This window comes from Scatophagus argus, chromosome 8, assembly GCF_020382885.2.
Source record: "Scatophagus argus isolate fScaArg1 chromosome 8, fScaArg1.pri, whole genome shotgun sequence".
Classification (NCBI taxonomy): Eukaryota; Metazoa; Chordata; class Actinopteri; family Scatophagidae; genus Scatophagus; species Scatophagus argus.
This window is the reverse complement of record NC_058500.1, coordinates 20,812,784-20,830,546: the sequence shown is the minus strand read 5'-3', so window position 1 is coordinate 20,830,546 and position 17,763 is coordinate 20,812,784. Positions and strand designations below refer to the sequence as shown.

Genomic DNA, 17,763 nt, shown 5'->3' with positions numbered 1-17,763 from the left:
GTTCACTCTGAAGTACAGCCGATGGTGCTGATTACTGGCAGTTAACCCAGCCCAGTTCTTGATACACAGACTCAGAACCTGATCATCAACATTCTTCACTTTGGCAATAGAAAAACACTTTTTAGAATGCTGTATCACAAGTAAAGTTGCCTGGCATAGTCAAATCCAATGTGTGTCTTTACTTTCCCAGGTACACGTTATGAGACCCAGGATGGTCTTTTATAAATAGTTTAAAGTAGCATATTTAGTAAGATGTAACTGTCCTCAATGAGCTGCTTTAGTTCAATAAGTTACTTGATTCTTCTTCTTTGGGCACAATTGAAACATATGAACCTGCAAAGTGCAGCATGAGGTGTTGACTGACAGGTGAGGAGTGTTCCCTTTGACAGAAGGTTGAAGTTCCAGTTTTGCATAAGGCTAATTCAGAACATACCACAGTGCTGAGCTTGTTTCAGTTTGTATCAGAGGAGTCAGAGACAGACCTGAGAGAGGGACTCTCATTCTACTGACCACATTTGAATCACATCACACCAAGGAATTAAAGGTGAGAAGGTCGAAGAAGAAAAGGAGTTGAAGACTAACTTCTTCTTTCGTCTTTGAGCTGCTTCACAAACAATGGACCCATCTGACACTGGTGAGCATCCTCTAAATGACCAGGACAAAAGTCAGAAATAGATATAACACTTTTTTGTAGATTAATCCTCTTAATGATGACATGACAGGTTGATAAAAGTAACTTTCTCTCTTTCATCTGTATCCTAAATTTGTTTGTCAGATGAGCTGAACATTCAGATGCCTCCTGTTGCAGAGGACAACAGCAGGATCAACAGGTGAACTCAAGACTGACCTTTTATTATTCCACTAACCACCTGGTGTTCATTTTAAATATAACACACAATAAAATAGTCAATATTCCAGTTCCTGACTTCATCTCAGATATAGTTATATCTGTTATCCATCCAATTCTTTAAACCATAGTTTTATGTTTTACTGTAACAAAGGAACGACTGTAACAGTAGCAGGCAAATGGATAGTGTATTTTCCCCTCATAGCACTGAACGTAATATTGATGGTAATGGCAGTTCTCTGTTTCTTTGCATGTAAAGACGTCATGCTTTCTTACACATTATTTCAGACTTGACATTATTATTCCACTGTGTATTACAGAGTCATCAGACAACTTCCCTGTGTTACCTCTCGTAAGTCTTGTTTAGTGTTACAGTATATAAAATAATGTGGTACAATGTTATAATATGGTACTTAGCAGGTTACAAAGTCTCATGTTCAAAGTCAAAGTCTCATATTTTATCTATGATATATTAATTCAGGTCCTAAGATAAGTCTGTGTCTTATTTCAAGTACCAAACAAGTCAATATACAGTCTTTGCCACATTTATAGCAATTTACATTTTTTAAGAGAGCAACAGTGTGGCATTTCTGCATTCACAACAAACCTAGAGGGTTTGTTATGGTCATTCCTGTGACACAATTACAAACACACGTCTTTTGCTAAATGGTTTGCAAACTAAGAAAACAGACTTTATATCTAATATTGTCTTCCAAAATTAACATGTGGTCACTAATAATTAAAAACAGTGAATTATTTTTAAGGCAATGTAATGCTACCTTACTAATGCCTTTTTTAACATTAAGGAGAAACAGTGGTATTTAATATATTTAACAAGTCATAAAATGCTGATACTGAAAGCAGCAGTAAAAACTTTCCCTTGCCTCCTGACAACATCTTTTATTTCCACTTGTAGCAAGCAGGTATCATGAATTTTTTTATGGTTGTTTAATTCAAGTCAGGTAAGGATCATAGTCTTGCTTTCAGTAGGGTGCAGTGATTAATATTTGGCCACCACCTTTTGCTTTTTGCTCCCACTAACTAAGATGCTTTAGTCTCCTAAATCTACCACATACAGGACTACCTCAGATGTACCTGCAACTGTTGTGATTTGTATATTTGCCCCACAACGTGAACGGCCACACAAAGTAGCTGCTGTTGTGCGCTTGCATGCATTTCTGCTTGGAAACGTGTCTGATCAACAGCGGCACAATAACATTATATATAATAATTAACATAATAACAACCCTCTCTAATACAGTTTGAGCATACCTGAAGCCACCTCGAACTTGTACTTGGTGAGGATAAAGAGATCATCCAAGTCAAAAATTAAACCTAAAGTCATGTGACTCCCACACTGCTAATGGTACTGCACAGAATGGATGGTGACTCTGATCGTGACCTTTCAGTCCTCCACGTGACTAATGAGAATCCATCTGTCTTCAGGTTTGGCATCAGTCCTTTCCATCTTTTGCTTTGGACTGGTGTCAGGAGCTCCAGGAGGTCTTCTGCTGGGAGGGACAGCAGTCGTTGTGCTTCAGTCCCTGGAGCTTCTGTCTGACAACAGGGTGCTCATGGACCAGTTAGAAAAATACATCACTGATGATTATTATTTGGAAAAACAAGCGAAAAAAAGCTTAAAATGGGAAGAGAATATTCAAATACATGACATTCACATATCCATATTTGCAATGATATTTAGTGTGTTTTCCTCAACCTTGTCATTAGCTGCAGGTATCTGCATTGGATTATCAGTGTATGCACTGGTGATTAAACACAGAGGTGAAGCAGCAATGGGGAAGGCCCTGAGCATGGCTGGGTCAGTGAGTCTTGTGGGTGTCATTGCAGCTGGATACATTCTGGGCCTCACTTTAGAAAGTTTTCTATCCATGACTTTAAATGTGTATATTTCTTTGTGGATTTTTGTTTCAGGAGTACTACTACTGCTTCTGTGTATCACCCCGGACAGGTTCAAATCAAGTTATATTTTGGTTGCAGTTGGTCTTTTTTTTTTGACATCAGTTGCTGCACTGACTACATTTCTGATGAGTTTTTTCTCCAAAGTGAGGTTAATTCTTCTTGTTATGTTAACCCCTATGATGCTAGCTCTAGACGAGCTTGAAAAATCACATTCCATCAAACTAACCACTCTAACTGTGCCATTGATGTTGATCATATACGATTTATATAAAGTTGCAGGGCAGCAGATTGTTACCTTACAGCCACCAACATCCACAGACACAAGCAGTGTTGTACCAGAGGCCATTTTTGTTGGACTTTTAACTTCTCTGCTGTGGACAGTTACTGTAGGAATGTCACTGTTTGAATCTTGGCAAAGGGGCGGAGCAGGTAAAATCTGTGCTACTGCTGCAGGTTCTGGTGCAGCAGTTTTGGGTGTCATAAAGTTGGCTCTGCCTGTGCTGGGTCCAGGTCCCACTGTAGGAGCTCTGGTGGGGGTAGCAGGAGCAGCAGGAGTATCTGTTTCTGCAGCGGTGGCTGTGACAGAGCAGCATGGCCGAGAAGTAGACCACTATGGGCTGGTGGGGAGTGTGGGGGTGACAATGGGGGCAGCTGTGGGAGCTTTTCTATCCTCATGTGTCCACAGTGGGCTGTCAGGTATGTTCATGGCTCTGTGTGCAGCTACAGTTCCTGCTGGAGCCTTTCTGAAAGTGCTAATTTTACGTTCCACATCACGACTGCTTGTGTATTTGGGGATATGCTTATATCTAGTCCTTATATTCCTTAACCCCACTACTTTGCTCATGTTATGGCTATTGAACAAGTTTGAGAGAACAAGACACCGAGTCCAGATAAGTGTTTGAGCACCGTTTCATAAATAATTTCTGCTCATACTACCATGCCCAGAAACATATATCACATGAGTTACAGGCCTGCTTTGACTGCACTGACTGGAGTGTCTTCGAGGCTGCAGCCACAGACCTGGATGAACTGACCGACACTGTGACATCCTACATCAGTTTTTGTGAGGACTCATGTGTGCAGACCAAAACCTTCTGCACATACAACAACAACAAACCATGGTTCACCAATAAACTCAGGAAGCTGCGCCAGGCTAAGGAGGAGGCCCACAGAAGTGGGGACAGGGCCCTGTACAAGCAGGCCAGGAACACACTGACGAGGGAGATCAGAGCTGCAAAGAGGTGCTACTCTGAGAAGCTGAAAAACAGGTTTTCAGCCAACGACCCTACTTCAGTGTGGAAAGGCCTGAGAGACATCACCAACTACAGGAGCCCATCCCCCCACCCTGTGGGTAACAAAGGACTGGCAGAGGAGCTGAACAGCTTCTACTGCCGCTTTTCACACCCTTCTCCCACCCCATCCACAACACTCAACCTCTGTGCCATACCTGACACCTCACCCTCCCCCCTCAACTCAGACCTCCTACCAGCACTGAAGGTCAATGTGGAGGAGGTGCATCGGCTCTTCCAGAGGCAGAAGACCAGGAAGGCTCCAGGACCTGACGGAGTGTCCCCCTCCTGCCTGAGAATCTGCGCTGACCAGCTGGCACCCATCTTCACCCAGATCTTCAACAGATCTCTGGAGCTGTGTGAAGTACCCTCCTGCTTCAAACGTTCCACCATCATCCCAGTCCCCAAAAAACCCACCATCACGGGGTTGAATGACTACAGACCCGTCGCCCTGACGTCTGTGGTCATGAAATCCTTTGAGAGGCTGGTGCTGAACCACCTGAAGTTCATCACAGGCCCCCGGCTTGACCCCCTGCAGTTTGCCTACCGGGCAAACCGGTCGGTGGTCAACATGGGACTGCACTTCATCCTCCATCACCTCGACACCCCAGGGACATATGCCAGGATCCTGTTTGTGGACTTCAGCTCTGCATTCAACACCATCATCCCAGAAATCCTCCGCCAGAAGCTCTCACAGCTCACAGTGCCGACCTCCACCTCTCAGTGGATCTACAACTTCCTCACTGACAGGAGGCAGCAGGTGAGGCTGGGGAGCATCACCTCCAGCACCAGAACCATCAGTACTGGCGCCCCCCAGGGGTGTGTTCTTTCCCCGCTGCTCTTCTCCCTATACACTAACGACTGCTCCTCGGGGGACCCGTCCGTAAAACTACTTAAGTTTGCGGACGACACAACTGTAGTTGGCCTCATCAAGGATGGTGATGAGGCTGCCTACAGACGTGAAGTAGACCAGCTGGTCCTCTGGTGTGGTCAGAACAACCTGGAGCTTAACCCGCTCAAGACTGTGGAGATGACAGTGGACTTTAGGAAGAACCCACCCACCGTACCTCCTCTTACCATTCTCAACAACACAGTGTCTACTGTGGACTCCTTTAAGTTCCTGGGAACTACAATCGCCCGGGATCTCAAGTGGAAGTCCCACGTAGACCTAATCAGAAAAAAGGCCCAGCAGAGGTTGTATTTTCTGCGACAGCTGAAAAAGTTCAACCTGCCTCAGGAGCTGCTGACCATCTTCTACACCTCCATCGTCCAGTCTGTTCTCTGCACTTCCATCACTGTCTGGTTTGGATCGGCCACCAAACAGGACAGAAACAGACTGCAACGGACAATCAGGTCTGCAGAAAAAATCATCGGGGCCGACCTGCCCTCCATCCAGGACTTATACCAGTCCAGGGTCAAAAAACGGGCAGGAAGCATCACTGCAGACCCCTCACACCCTGCACACAAACTGTTTGATCTGCTTCCCTCTGGTAGGCGTTACAGAGCTCTGTATGCCAAGACCACCAGACACAGAAACAGTTTCTTCCCCCAGGCTGTCTCCCTGATCTCCCCATAAACCACCTGCCATTGTGTGAACCATCACACTGTTTGCACTACCTCATTCCACTGTTTGCACTACATGTATATATATATATATATATTTTTTTTTTCTTGTAAATATTTTATTCTTCTTTTTATTATTATTATTGCTTTTTTTGTATTTTGTATGGTGCACAGGACAGAGAAAAATCCGGAGTCAAATTCCTTGTATGGTCACACATACTTGGCAAATAAAGCTGATTCTGATTCTGATTCTGATTCTGATGATCATCAGCATACACTGTACAATGGAAATGTTGCATAACATTGAATAATAACATATCACCTGCAGATGTGGCAGTACCATTCTAAAACACAGGAAGTGCACAACCGCTGCTAGTTTTGACAACAAGGTTAGCGACACCAATAACTTGTTATCCATGATGATTGAACAGCTGGTAATCAAACCCACGTGGGTGAAGTTGGGCTTCAGGGCTTACTTCCAGAGAGCCCTTTCTGCAAGAAAGCATTTCTGCCACGTGGTGAATGTTGTGAAAGGGTCTTTCTTAACCCAAACCATGATTTTTTCCTTCCTGGAGGTGCTGTTATTTGTTTTCTTCCTGAAAGGGTCACATGGTAAAGGTGTGAGAAATCAGAGGAGGAAACTTTGACTCATACGGCCCAATCAGGAAGCAAACATAAGCGTCCATGTGATTGCTTTCAAAACTCTGTATTTCCACCTGTCCAGACATACACAGTCCTGGAGTTTTCAAACTAAGACGGCGTCAGCTGCATTTTTGAAAGCCTCTGTCGTAGGTCTTCGAATACATCTGAGTAGTGAGGATGCATGATACACATAAACGTAGCAAAAGTTCTGCATTTTAAAATGAAAACGTGTTAGTGTGGATTTTTTATGGGAAGGAGCTTTGGCATCTAGACCACATGGACAATAAACACTTAAAAAACCTATGCGCAACACACCTGCTACACAGACAGAAGATTCTGTGTGATATGAATTATCTAGCAATAACATATGCTTTGATTCAACAACGAATTGGAAGGAGTGGCACATTATCAGCACACAAAACTGGACTTGCATGCAGTTTGAAAGTCTTGTTATTTGATGAACTTGGGTTCATTGTTTGTGTTTTTCTGCTTCTGTGCAGCTTTAGTAATGAAAACAATGAAGAATTAATGGTGACACACTTTAAAACAGACCAGATACTGCATATCAGTGAGGGTTACAGAGCATAGAGGGGAGAACTGGTTACACAGCAGACAATTTTGTCCAACTTTTTAATTTAAAGCCTCCATCTTGTTATTTTTCACTGAACCCAAAATGTTTTTGTTCAGAATAAAGAACTCCAAATGTGTCCTGTGCTTGTTTTTCTACATGACGACTTAAAGTTACAGGAACGGCTCAAAGCTCTGCTACACTTTAGCTCAGTCACTGTAGCAGAGTGTAAACCAATACAAAAAGATTCTCATATTTTACAATACAGTTGGTAACAAATGATGTTCTCCACAATTTATGGTGTTGGTTTATCATCAAAGTGTTTTTTGTTTTTGCCCTCAATTGAACTGAACCCATCACAGTTTCTCTCTGCTGTGTTCACTCTGAAGTACAGCCGATGGTGCTGATTACTGGCAGTTAACCCAGCCCAGTTCTTGATACACAGACTCAGAACCTGATCATCAACATTCTTCACTTTGGCAATAGACAAACACTTTCTAGAAAGCTGTATCACAAGTAAAGCTGCCTGGCATAGTCAACACCAATGTGTGTCTTTACTTTCCCAGGTACACGTTATGAGACCCAGGATGGTCTTTTATAAATAGTTTAAAGTAGCATATTTAGTAAGATGTAACTGTCCTCAATGAGCTGCTTTAGTTCAATAAGTTAGTTGATTCTTCTTCTTTGTGCACAGTTGAAACATATAAACCTGCAAAGTGCAGCATGAGGCGTTGGATGATGTTGACTGACAGGTGAGGAGTGTTTCCTTTAACAGAAGGTTGAAGTTCCAGTTTTGCATAAGGTCAGTTCAGAACATGCCACAGTGCTGAGATTGTTTCAGTCTGTATCAGAGGAGTCAGAGACAGACCTGAGAGAGGGACTCTCATTCTACTGACCACATTTGAATCTCATCACACCAAGGAATTAAAGGTGGGAAGGTCGAAGAAGAAAAGGAGTTGAAGACTAACTTCTTCTTTCATCTTTGAGCTGCTTCACAAACAATGGACCGATCTGACACTGGTGAGCTTCCTCTAAATGACCAGGACAAAGTCAGAAATAGATGTAACACTTTTTTGTAGATTAATCCTCTTAATGATGACATGAGAGGTTGATAAATGTAACTTTCTCTCTTTCATCTGTATCCTAAATTTGTTTGTCAGATGAGCTGAACATTCAGATGCCTCCTGTTGCAGAGGACAACAGCAGGATCAACAGGTGAACTCAAGACTGACCTTTTATTATTCCACTAACCACCTGGTGTTCATTTTAAATATAGTACACAATAAAATAGTCAATATTCCAGTTCCTGCCTTCATCTCAGATATAGTTATATCTGTTATCCATCCAATTCTTTAAACCATAGTTTTATGTTTTACTGTAACAAAGGAACGACTGTAACAGTAGCAGGCAAATGAATAGTGTATTTTCCCCTCATAGCACTGAACGTAATATTGATGGTGATGGCAGTTCTCTGTTTCTTTGCATGTAAAGACGTCATGCTTTTTTACACATTACTTCAGACTTGACATTATTATTCCACTGTGTATTACAGAGTCATCAGACAACTTCCCTGTGTTACCTCTCGTAAGTCTTATTTAGTGTTACAGTATATAAAATAATGTGGTACAATGTTATAATATGGTACTTAGCAGGTTACAAAGTCTCATGTTCAAAGTCAAAGTCTCATATTTTATCTATGATATATTAATTCATGTCCTAAGATAAATCTATATCTTATTTCAAGTACCAAACAAGTCAATATACAGTCTTTGCCAAATTTATAGCAATTTACATTTTTTAAGAGAGCAACAGTGTGGCATTTCTGCATTCACAACAAACCTAGAGGGTTTGTTATGGTCATTCCTGTGACACAATTACAAACACACGTCTTTTGCTAAATGGTTTGCAAACTAAGAAAACAGACTTTATATCTAATATTGTCTTCCAAAATTAACATGTGGTCACTAATAATTAAAAACAGTGAATTATTTTTAAGGCAATGTAATGCTACCTTACCAATGCCTTTTTTAACATTAAGGAGAAACAGTGGTATTTAATATATTTAACAAGTCATAAAATGTTGATACTGAAAGCAGCAGTAAAAACTTTCCCTTGCCTCCTGACAACATCTTTTATTTCCACTTCCACCAAGCAGGTATCATGAATTTTTTTGTGGTTGTTTAATTCAGGTCAGGTAAGGATCATAGTATTGCTTTCAGTAGGGTGCAGTGGTTAATATTTGGCCACCACCTTTTGCTTTTTGCTCCCACTAACTAAGATGCTTTTGTCTCCTAAATCTACCACATACAGCACTACCTCAGATGTACCTGCAACTGTTGTGATTTGTACATTTGTACATCTGATCGTGACCTTTCAGTCTTCCATGTGACTAATGAGAATCCATCTGTCTTCAGGTTTGGCATCAGTCTTTTCCATCTTTTGCTTTGGACTGGTGTCAGGAGCTCCAGGAGGTTCTCTGCTGGGAGGGACAGCAGTCGTTGTGCTTCAGTCCCTGGAGCTTCTGTCTGACAACAGGGTGCTCATGGACCAGTTAGAAAAAAACACCACTGATGATTATTATTTGGAAAAACAAGCGAACAGAAGTTTAACACGGGAAGGGAATATTCAAATACATGACATTTACATATCCATATTTACAGTGATATTTGGTGTGTTTTCCTCAAGCTTGTCATTAGCCGCAGGTATCTACATTGGATTATCAATGTATTCATTGGTAATTAAACAAAAAGGTGAAGCAGCAATGGGGAAGGCCCTGACCATGGCTGGGTCAGTGAGTCTTGTGGGTGTCACTGCAACTGGATACATTCTGGGCCTCACTTTAGAAAGTTTTCTATCCATGACTTTATATGTGCATATTTCTCTGTTGATTTTTTTTTCAGTAATTTCATTTCTACTTCTTCTGTGTAGAACCCTGGCCAGATTTAAATCAAGTCATATTTTGTTTGCAGTTAATTTTTCTTTTTTGACATCATATGCTGCATTGTTTACAATTATTATTGGTAGTTTCTGTAAAATAAGGTTTACTCTTTTTTTTATTTTAACCCCTATGATTCTAGCTCTAAAAGAGCTTGAAAAATCATATCGCATCATACCAACCACTCTAACTGTGCCATTGATGTTGATCATATGTGATTTATATGAAGTTGCAGGGCAGCAGATTGTTACCTTACAGCCACCAACATCCACAGACACAAGCAGTGTTGTACCAGAGGCCATTTTTGTTGGACTTTTAACTTCTCTGCTGTGGACAGTTACTGTAGGAATGTCACTGTTTGAATCTTGGCAAAGGGGCGGAGCAGGTAAAATCTGTGCTACTGCTGCAGGTTCTGGTGTAGCAGTTTTGGGTGTCATAAAGGCTCTGCCTGTGCTGGGTCCAGGTCCCACTGTAGGAGTTCTGGTGGGGGTAGCAGGAGCAGCAGGAGTATCTGTTTCTGCAGCAGTGGCTGTGACAGAGCAGCATGGCCGAGAAGTAGACCACTATGGGCTGGTGGGAAGTGTGGGGGTGATAGTGGGGGCAGCTGTGGGAGCTTTTCTATCCTCATGTGTCCACAGTGGGCTGTCAGGTATGTTCATGGCTCTGTGTGCAGCTACAGTTCCCGTTGGAGCCTTTCTGAATTCCCTTCTGCTATTCCTTAACCACACTACTTTGTTTGCGTTATGGTTTAAGAACAAGCTTCGTCCACCTGTTCATAATGAAGTGGAAGAAAAGAAAGAAAGAAAGAAAAAGAAAAGAAAAAGAAAAAGAAAAAGAAAAAGAAAAAGAAAAGAAAAAGAAAAGTCTCAGTCCAGATAAGCATTTGAGCACCGTTTCATAAATAATTTCTGCTCATACTAACATGCCCAGAAACATATATCACATGATCATCGGCATACACTGTACAATGGAAATGTTGCTTAACATTGAATAATAACATATCACCTGCAGATGTGGCAGTACCATTATAAAACGCTGAAAGTGCACAACAGCTGCTAGTTTTGACACCAAGGTTAGCGACACCAATAACTTGTTGTCCATGATGAATGAACAGCTGGTAATCAAACCCACGCGGGTGAAATTGGGCTTCAGGGCTTACTTCCAGAGAGCCCTTTTTGCAAGAAAGCATTTCTGCCACGTGGCGAATGTTGTGAAAGGGTCTTTCTTAACCCAAACCATGATCTTTTCCTTCCTGGAGGCGCTGTTATTTGTTTTCTTCCTGAAAGGGTCACATGGTAGAGGTGTGACAAATCAGAGGAGGAAACTTTGACTCATACGGCCCAATCAGGAAGCAAACATAAGCGTCCATGTGATTGCTTTCAAAACTCTGTATTTCCACCTGTCCAGACATACACAGTCCTGGAGTTTTCAAACTAAGACAGCGTCAGCTGCATTTTTGAGAGCCTCTGTCGTAGGTCTTTGAATACGTCTGAGTAGTGAGGATGCACACAATGGATGGATGCATGATACACATAAATGTAGCAAAAGTTCTGCATTTTAAAATGAAAACGTGTTAGTGTGGATTTTTTATAGGAAGGAGCTTTGACATCTAGACCACATGGACAATAAACACTTAAAAAACCTATGCGCAACACACCTGCTACACAGACAGAAGATTCTGTGTGATATGAATTATCTAGCAATAACATATGCTTTGATTCAACAATGAATTGGAAGGAGTGGCACATTATCAGCACACAAAACTGGACTTGCATGCAGTTTGAAAGTCTTGTTATTTGATGAACTTGGGTTCATTGTTTGTGTTTTTCTGCTTCTGTGCAGCTTTAGTAATGAAAACAATGAAGAATTAATGGTGACACACTTTAAAACAGACCAGATACTGCATATCAGTGAGGGTTACAGAGCATAGAGGGGAGAACCGGTTACACAGCAGACAATTTTGTCCAATTTTTTAATTTAAAGCCTCCATCTTGTTATTTTTCACTGAACCCAAATGTTTTTGTTCAGAATAAAGAACTCCAAATGTGTCCTGTGTTTTTCTACATGACGACTTAAAGTTACAGGAACGGCTCAAAGCTCTGCTATACTTTAGCTCAGTCACTGTAGCAGAGTGTAAACCAATACAAAAAGATTCTCATATTTTACAATACAGTTGGTAACAAATGATGTTCTCCACAATTTATGGTGTTGGTTTATCATCAAAGTGTTTTTTGTTTTTGCCCTCAATTGAACTGAACCCATCACAGTTTCTCTCTGCTGTGTTCACTCTGAAGTACAGCCGATGGTGCTGATTACTGGCAGTTAACCCAGCCCAGTTCTTGATACACAGACTCAGAACCTGATCATCAACATTCTTCACTTTGGCAATAGACAAACACTTTCTAGAAAGCTGTATCACAAGTAAAGCTGCCTGGCATAGTCAACACCAATGTGTGTCTTTACTTTCCCAGGTACACGTTATGAGACCCAGGATGGTCTTTTATAAATAGTTTAAAGTAGCATATTTAGTAAGATGTAACTGTCCTCAATGAGCTGCTTTAGTTCAATAAGTTAGTTGATTCTTCTTCTTTGGACGCAATTGAAACATATGAACCTGCAAAGTGCAGCATGAGGCGTTGACTGACAGGTGAGGAGTGTTCCCTTTGACAGAAGGTTGAAGTTCCAGTTTTGCACAAGGCTAATTCAGAACATACCACAGTGCTGAGCTTGTTTCAGTTTGTATCAGAGGAGTCAAAGACAGACCTGAGAGAGGGACTCTCATTCTACTGACCACATTTGAATCACATCACACCAAGGAATTAAAGGTGGGAAGGTCGAAGAAGAAAAGGAGTTGAAGACTAACTTCTTCTTTCATCTTTGAGCTGCTTCACAATCAATGGACCGATCTGACACTGGTGAGCTTCCTCTAAATGACCAGGACAAAAGTCAGAAATAGATATAACACTTTTTTGTAGATTAATCTTCTTAATGATGATATGAGAGGTTGATAAAAGTAACTTTCTCTCTTTCATCTGTATCCTAAATTTGTTTGTCAGATGAGCTGAACCTTGAGATGCCTCCTGTTGCAGAGGACAACAGCAGGATCAACAGGTGAACTCAAGACTGACCTTTTATTATTCCACTAACCACCTGATGTTTTTGACAGTTTTAATTCTGCTGAATGAAACCGAATGATATGCAGGCAGTTCCATTTCTTTGAATTTACTGAATTCATATTTTCTTTTTAATTTACACATATTTTATTTTTTTGCTACAGAAATATCACACCACCTGCCTGTGGTACCTCTGGTAAGGTTTTTTTTTTTTTTTTTTTTTTTTGGCATTACAATAAATTGCAATTCAAGTCCTTGTCCTAAACATGGTGTTACGATGCTTGGTAATGGCTGTGACACATTTCCAATGATTTATAACTTCTAAGGCACAGTGTTTCAACACTGATGTCTGCCTTATATCTAACATCATATTCTAAAAATATGGATCGCTGGTTCTATTCCCCGTACCGGTGTCCATGGCTGAGGTACCCTTGAGCAAGGTACCTAACCCCCACTGCTCCCCGGGCGCTGCACGCGGTCGCCCACTGCCCCGGGTGTGCACGTCACTTGGGTGGGTTAAATGCAGAGCACAAATTTCATTGGAGTGAGTTCCCTCCAACGACGAAATATGTCACTTTTCACTTCACTTTACTTTACACCACCAAGTGAGCTTTGAAAGAAATGTAATGCTGCCAGGCCTACAGATGATGAGGAAAACAGTGTTCCTTGTTGAGTCATGAAGTATCGATATTGAACATGACAGAACTTATTGGATGAAAATCCTTCCGATTGCTTAAAATATACAAGGCATCAATGTGTTTCATTCATGCCAAAACTGATATTGTGCAGTGAGTGCAGTGTATGCAGCCAAAACTTCATTCAAACTATGTGGTTTGTTTAAACACCATTTAATGAGTAGTATTTATCACAGGATCATGAAAAGAGACTCTGCATACCATTTTTTTCTGAAAACTTGTTGGCCTAGTAACTTCTATCCAAAACCATGAGTGAGCAGATTAACTAAGTTTATTGATATTTTTGCATTTAGTCAAGTTTAAAGTTGAGAAATCAGCTGAGCGCACACCTCTGACGGTGCTATACAGGATAAATGACTCTGATCATGACCTTTCAGTCCTCCACATGACTAATGAGAATCCATCTGTCTTCAGGTTTGGCATCAGTCCTTTCCATCTTTTGCTTTGGACTGGTGTCAGGAGCTCCAGGAGGTCTTCTGCTGGGAGGGACAGCAGTCGTTGTGCTTCAGTCCCTGGAGCTTCTGTCTGACAACAGGGTGCTCATGGACCAGTTAGAAAAATACATCACTGCTGAATATTATTTGGAAAGGAAACTAAAAGAATTTTTGCAGTGGGAAACTAATAATGCAGTGAACTTTCACATATCCATATTTGCAGAGATGTTTGGTCTTCTATCCTCTCTCTTGTCATTAGCTGCAGGTATCTATATTGGATTTTCAACATATTCAGTGGTAATTAAACAAAAAGATGAAGCAGCAATGGGGAAGGCCCTGAGCATGGCTGGGTCAGTGAGTCTCGTGAGTGTCACTGCAACTGGGTACATTCTGGGCCTCACTTTAGAAGGGTTTTTATTCATTACTATGAATGGCAGTATTTTGCTGAGTTTTTTTATTCCAGTAGTGGTAGTATGTCTGTTTACAATAATCATTGAGGTCAGCTTTAACTTACATTCTCATAAGTCATATTCTTTGTGGCTTTTTACACCAACTGTCGTATTCTACCTATTCATAATGGGACTTATATCTAAAATGAGGTTAATTCTTCTTGTTATTTTAACCCCTATGATTCTAGCTCTAAAAGAGCTTGAAAAATCACATTCCATCAAACTAACCACTCTAACTGTGCCATTGATGTTGATCATATGTGATTTATATGAAGTTGCAGGGCAGCAGATTGTTACCTTACAGCCACCAACATCCACAGACACAAGCAGTGTTGTACCAGAGGCCATTTTTGTTGGACTTTTAACTTCTCTGCTGTGGACAGTTACTGTAGGAATGTCACTGTTTGAATCTTGGCAAAGGGGCGGAGCAGGTAAAATCTGTGCTACTGCTGCAGGTTCTGGTGCAGCAGTTTTGGGTGTCATAAAGTTGGCTCTGCCTGTGCTGGGTCCAGGTCCCACTGTAGGAGCTCTGGTGGGGGTAGCAGGAGCAGCAGGAGTATCTGTTTCTGCAGCGGTGGCTGTGACAGAGCAGCATGGCCGAGAAGTAGACCACTATGGGCTGGTGGGGAGTGTGGGGGTGACAATGGGGGCAGCTGTGGGAGCTTTTCTATCCTCATGTGTCCACAGTGGGCTGTCAGGGATGTTCATGGCTCTGTGTGCAGCTACAGTTCCTGCTGGAATGTTTTTATATTCCATATTTTGGAGATTGTTTGTGTGTTTATGGATGTGCACGTATATAGCTGCATTGTTTTTATCATTTACCCATATTGTTTGGTTGGATAAAGCAGTAGACATGTTTTTTCTCAGTAATGTATATCTATGTGTATATTTGTGGTATCTGTCTGAGGAATAGACAGTAAGTTAAACCATGTCTCTAGAGGGTCTTTAAGTTGAACCTCAAGTAACCTTAAGTTAAACAATGTTTAAGAGTTCCTTCGATTTTGTTACAGGTGACAGAAACTGCAGCTGAGCCAATGACAAAGCCACAAGTTTATGTGTACAAATCTGTCAAAACTGATGTATGAATTAATTATTGTGCACTTTTTTGATTTTAAGGCAGTCCTCTACACTGCTATGTCAGGCTGCTTTTATAAGTGAAGAAGTAACTGAAGTAACTCACTCTCTTGTTAAGCTCAATGGCTAAACTTCTTGTAGGACCCAAAATGCAGAGCGCACACACACGCACAGAGCCATTAGTTAAAGCTGCAGTAACAATTTATTGTACACACATTCTAAGTTGCAGTCCGAGAGGATATTTGAGTCTCTGAAAATAATAAAGAAGGAGTAGCACTCAGAGTGACACAGATTTTTCAGGAAGGACAAAATGATCCTGACCTGAAGACAGATGGTGGAAAGCTGAGTCTGGAACTGAGTGAGGAACTGAACACAAGGACAGAATACTGGACCTGAAGCACAAGCCTGACATGAGTACCAAACAGTCAGACTGTGTAGTCTGGAGAAAGTATATGAATGAACTGGCCTTTAAATACAACAGGAAGAAGGTGAAGTTGATTGGCAGAGTGGGCTCAGCTGTGCAGGTGAGTTGGTGTGAACCGACCTGAAGACCACGCCCAGCTCTGTACACACATACACGCATACACACACAGACCACAAAGACACATGCAGTAGAAACTTGGTGGAAGAGCTGAATGCCCTATTGGTTGTGTGGCACAAATACAGACTGACATACACTATATAGACAAAAGCATCAACAGGGATTTTAATGACATCATATTCTAAATACTAGACAGCTTTGCAGCTATAACAGCTTCCACTCTTCTGCCAGGGCTTTAAACAAGATATTACAGTGTTTCTGTGGGATTTTTTGCCCATTCATGCAGTAGAGCATTTGTGATGTCAGGCACTGATGTTGAACGAAAAGGGCTACCTCACAATCTCCGTTCCAGTTCATCCCAAAGGTGTCTGATGGGGCTGAGTTCAGGGCTCTGTGCAGACCAGTGATGTTCTTCCACACCAAACTCACCCAGTCATGTGTTTATGGATCTTGCTTTGTGCACTGGGGCACAGTCATGCTGGAGTAGAAAAGGGCCTTCCCCAAACTATTGCCACAAAGTTGGAAGCATAGCATTGTCCAAAATGTCTTGGTATGCTGAAGCTGAATACTTTTGTTTATATAGTGTATCCGAGCATCTTTTTTTCCCTTCCAGGTTGGTGACATTAGGCATTAGTCTTGTTCGTCAGCCTCACATATCACTGAAGGGATACTCTGAATCTTGAGGAATTTTAATGTTGAAGTGTTGTTGTCTTTCTTTGTCCTGATGATAGACTTCAGTCAAATTTGCATGGATCTTGGTTCCTGTCACTTAACATGGAGTTCAGCTTTAAGTGCAATCTTTAAAACATGTCCAGACTGATAATTTAAAACATTCAAAAAAATGTTAAGAAATAACAGTATATCAAAGATATTTGTATACCGTGTTGCTTAGGTGAAGTTCAGATGCTAACTCACCAAATATAAAAAACAAACAAAAAAAAAACAAAAAAAACACCTGTTTTACAGCAGCACAACTTCTGAGCTCAAGTTTCTCTTTTCTTTGACTGAACTAAGATGAGCTTTGCTGACTCATTACACACTTCATTCAAACTCAACAGAAACAAAAAGAGGGTTAAGTGCTGTCCTTGGGCATCCTTGTAAAAATAAAGGCCGAATGTATGAATACTCCCAGCTGTCTTCTTTGTTGTCAGATCTGGTATTACCCACAATGCAACCTTACTGCCAAAAGCTAGGTGTCTAATTCCACACCCAAGATTTTTTTCATTTTCAAATTAGTCCCCGCCTCATGCTGACTCAAGTGACATCACTTAAAGAAGTTTATTTTTTACGCCACATGGTTAAATCTGGACACACAAAAGACTATATACAATTTGTACACATATGTGTAGCAGTAGTTCTCCCCTGTTAAGAGAGTTTGATGTGTAACATCAATGATTCCCCCATTAGCAATATAGTATATTAGCTTCTGTAACTTGAAAAGCATTAAAGATAATTATTTAGCTACTGAGAAGTCTAGGATAGCTTTAGAGGGGATTTTCCTCTGACCTTGTCCCCCCTTCTAGAAACTGCTGTGTTCAGCTCACTATGACCTTCCTGTTATGTGTTTACATTATGCTGAAAAGAGTAATATATTCACAGATGAGAAATTGGGTGTCTGTGGCGACATTCTCAGAAAAAAAGGCAATATTAAGTTACTGCTAATGCAAAGCGAACATTTCCCACTGCTGCAGCT

The 17,763-nt window shown here is 41.2% G+C and overlaps 1 protein-coding gene across 8 annotated transcripts; it reads left to right on the top strand.

The window, feature by feature from the left end:
• Positions 1 to 419: 419 nt before the first annotated feature.
• On the top strand, positions 420 to 16,436 carry LOC124063694. 8 transcript variants are annotated; one of them, XM_046397603.1, is made up of 5 exons: positions 420 to 634; positions 776 to 830; positions 1,168 to 1,199; positions 2,294 to 2,442; positions 14,136 to 16,436. In XM_046397603.1, the coding sequence occupies exons 1-5, from the start codon at positions 616 to 618 to the stop codon at positions 15,366 to 15,368; spliced, it is 1,488 nt and encodes a 495-aa protein (XP_046253559.1). In that variant the 5' UTR covers positions 420 to 615; the 3' UTR covers positions 15,369 to 16,436. The 8 variants fall into 8 exon arrangements, with proteins under 8 accessions (XP_046253559.1, XP_046253563.1, XP_046253562.1 ...); XM_046397607.1 differs by lacking the exon at positions 14,136 to 16,436 and having other exon boundaries at positions 421 to 634; positions 2,294 to 3,855; XM_046397606.1 differs by lacking the exons at positions 420 to 634; positions 776 to 830; positions 1,168 to 1,199; positions 2,294 to 2,442 and adding exons at positions 5,759 to 7,849; positions 7,990 to 8,044; positions 13,042 to 13,073 and having other exon boundaries at positions 13,987 to 16,436.
• Positions 16,437 to 17,763: the final 1,327 nt, after the last annotated feature.

What these genes read in the sequence shown, in the direction of transcription:
- LOC124063694 (XM_046397602.1), top strand. An exon ending in GACAACAGCAGGATCAACAG is followed by an intron (nt 8,045 to 8,381) that starts GTGAACTCAAGA and finishes TGTGTATTACAG; the next exon opens with AGTCATCAGACAACTTCCCT. An exon ending in ACTTCCCTGTGTTACCTCTC is followed by an intron (nt 8,414 to 9,243) that starts GTAAGTCTTATT and finishes ATCTGTCTTCAG; the next exon opens with GTTTGGCATCAGTCTTTTCC.